A 3206-nucleotide genomic window follows, 5' to 3' on the forward strand; every position below is an offset into this window, starting at 1 on the left:
GGAGAGCCCAGGAGAACCCGCGAGCCCAGTGGCGCCCGCCTGGAGCTGCAGCCCCACCTGCGCGTGCGCAGCCAGGGAGCGGCTTCCGGAAGCCGGTTGGCCACCGCGGTGCAGGCGCGCGCCCAACGGCTTTGCCAGGCTCACTCGGTCTGAGAGGTCGGAGGCTGCGAGTGTCGCTGCTGAAGGCTGTGGTGGACCGGGCTGGATATTGGATTTTGGAATACATTATAGATTTGGAACCGCGGACTGGGGGTTGGATCGCGGATTTGGGGTTGGATCGGGACTTGGGGTTGGATTTGGGGCTGGGTCGGCAGGGACGATCGGGGGTGGTGAAAAGGTGACAGGGGGCTGCCCCCACTCAAGAGCCCATCGGTGGTTGGGGGTCTGAGAAGTCACTACCATGAAGTTGTTCGGCTTCCGGAGCCGCAGGGGCCAGACGGTCCTGGGCTCCACCGACCACGTCTACACGGGTTCCGGGTACCGAATCCGGGACTCCGAACTGCGGAAGATCCACAGGGCTGCTGTCAGTGGTGACGCCGGGGAAGTGGAGCGCTGCCTGGCGCGTAGGAGCGGAGACCTGGATGCCCTGGACAAGCAGCACAGGTACGGGGAGCGGGACTCAGTCCGGGGTGGGAGGGGGTCCCCAGGCCCGGCTTCCCCGCAGCCCCTGGGACGGGGCCTTGGAGGGCGCCGGGCACCCTCCGAGCCGCAAAGCCAAATGGACCCTCAGCTGTTTTCCAGCCCTCATAATTCCCTGGCTGGAGCAGTTGGAGAATTTGAGTGATTTAACTCACAAAGTGAAGCATATACCGTGTTGTGTGTGTTTTGAGATGTTGCACTACAGTTTCCTAAAAAGTCCTCTTGCTCTTGTAGAACTGCTCTACATTTGGCCTGTGCCAGCGGCCATGCGAAAGTGATAACTCTCCTGATTAACAGAAAGTGCCAGATTGATATCTGTGACAAAGAAAACAGGACACCTTTGATACAGGTATATTAGAGCCAACTCTTTTAACCTGACATGGATTTGATTTACATATATAGAATTAAAATGAATTGATCTCATTTAAATGTAACTAGTTGGTGAAATCTGTGGAATGTGTATTTTGAATTCTTAGAATTTACAATCTGTTTCTTGGTCTAATACGGACAGGCTGTCCATTGCCAGGAAGAGGCTTGTGCCGTTATTTTGCTGGAACATGGTGCCAATCCAAACCTTAAGGATATCTACGGCAACACTGCTCTCCATTACGCTGTGTACAGTGAGAGTACCTCACTGGCAGAAAAACTACTTTCCCATGGTGCAAATATTGAAGCACTGGACAAGGTATAGATCAATCAACTTTCTTTCCAAAATATTTGTTTTAACATTGACATAGGTAAGGGTCAATTTTTTTTTTTTTTTTTTTTTATTTGGAAGCTCAACTATTCCCTGAATGCAAATGTAAATTATTTTCAAATAACTTAATTGTGTAAGATTTTGTTTTAAATATTGATACTTTTAAAGAAGCATTCAAGGCCACAGCTTTATAAAATGCACTTTGGAAAATATGTGTGAATTTGTTAAAGATAAAACCTTTTCAACTTATTTTCTATGCAGGGTTATTCTATTTTTTTTTTCTTCTTCTTAATTAGTGTAAAACAACACAGGAAAGAAAATGTGCCCTGGAAATAGGCTTTATTTTAAAATTCAAACAAAGCTAAAGCAACTTACAATAAATGGACATGTTGCTGCTGCTGCTAATTTTCTGAAAAACTGACGTATCATTTCTCAGGGAAAAATGGGAAGGGAAAAGGAGAGCAATCAGAAATACGCATGTCACTTGGAAATTGGGTAATGAAGGAAAATGCGAGGAAGAGTTTTTGTCATTGTTGTTGTTGTTTTTAGTTTGTTGTTCTTCCAGTTTATGTGTTGAGACAAGGTGCTCTTTAGCTTTGGGTCTAATAATTTTCGGTTTGAAAAAGAGAGTGAATGAGTTGAAACTTGCCTAGAGATTAATTTTAGGAGGACTCTGAGGAAACCGGATTGGCAGTGAATATGTGGTGATACAGTGAGAAAAACTTCAGCAGAAGCTGGAACAAATTATTAACTGACTGATTGCCCATCCTGGCAGAAACTGCCACTTAGAGAAGAGTCTAAAGACTCCTCTCAAATCTAGAATATCTTGGTGGAAAAGTGGGAGATAAGGAGCTTATACATAGCAAAATCAAGTGGAATTTTGAGTTTACTTGTCCCTGTTCTAGCCATACCCAGGGAAATTAACTGGAGTTTTAATAAATGACTCTATCTCTTACTCTTTTATCTTTTTGGTCACATCTCTGACTGATAAAGGGCATTAGTCATGTGGGTGAGAGATGTGACTGAAGTGATTGTCTGCTGCACTAATTCTCAGAATTGGGCATTACAGTTACCTGAGGACATTTTGTTAAAAATCTACAACTATAGTCTTTCCCCTGAAGATTTTGATGTAATAGACCTAATAAGGCCTGAACATGTTTAAAAACGGTTTCTTGAAGCTGGGCACAGTGGCATGTTCCTGTAGTTCCAGCTTGAGTCTAAGAGTTTGAATCCAGCTTGAGAAACATAGTGAGACTCTTGTCTTTAACAACAATTGTAGCAAAAGGAAAAAAAAAAAAAAAACCTTCAAGGTTCAGATACACTCCTGATTAAGAATCCCAGAATAGATAAGTGCAATTTATAAATTTCTGTATCTCAAAAATGTAAGAAATCTCTAGAAGACTTGGCATTTGATAGGTGCCACATCCTTCAAAGTTCTCCTCTTTGATGATATTACCCTGACTTATCTGTCTTTCTCCACATCTGTGACTGGGAAGTGAAAGGAAATATTGGCAGTATCTCTCAGCTGACAGAATAACACCATTCCTTCCATCCACGAATCATTCACTACCATTCAGAGAGTCTTTAGAAATTTGCTTATGGGTAATCTTTCAATAAGTAGAGGCTGACCCTGTCAGGATTTGATGTCCCTTTGTCACCATGCAGGTGATTATGTGTCAACAAGTTTTCATTACAAGTTGGGCTTTCTCAATTAGAATAATAGCAAATCCTAAACTCCTTTTTTAGTTGAAATTGTATTATGAACTATCTCAGTATGTTTGTTAGTTGTATAGAGCTTTATCATAACCAAAATGTCAGTTTTAAACACTGAAATCCATGAAGTTAATAAGAATACAAATAGGAATTCTTT

General features: G+C 42.9%; 1 protein-coding gene across 1 annotated transcript; it reads left to right on the top strand.

The window, feature by feature from the left end:
* The first annotated feature begins 107 nt into the window (after positions 1 to 107).
* LOC113220527 (putative ankyrin repeat domain-containing protein 20A5) lies at positions 108 to 1381 on the top strand. Its single transcript, XM_026449855.2, has 3 exons — positions 108 to 603; positions 874 to 988; positions 1151 to 1381. Exons 1-3 carry the CDS (start codon positions 401 to 403, stop codon positions 1328 to 1330), a joined length of 498 nt encoding a protein of 165 aa, XP_026305640.1. The 5' UTR covers positions 108 to 400; the 3' UTR covers positions 1331 to 1381.
* Positions 1382 to 3206: the final 1825 nt, after the last annotated feature.

This window comes from Piliocolobus tephrosceles, unplaced genomic scaffold, assembly GCF_002776525.5.
Source record: "Piliocolobus tephrosceles isolate RC106 unplaced genomic scaffold, ASM277652v3 unscaffolded_1487, whole genome shotgun sequence".
Lineage (NCBI taxonomy): Eukaryota > Metazoa > Chordata > Mammalia > Primates > Cercopithecidae > Piliocolobus > Piliocolobus tephrosceles.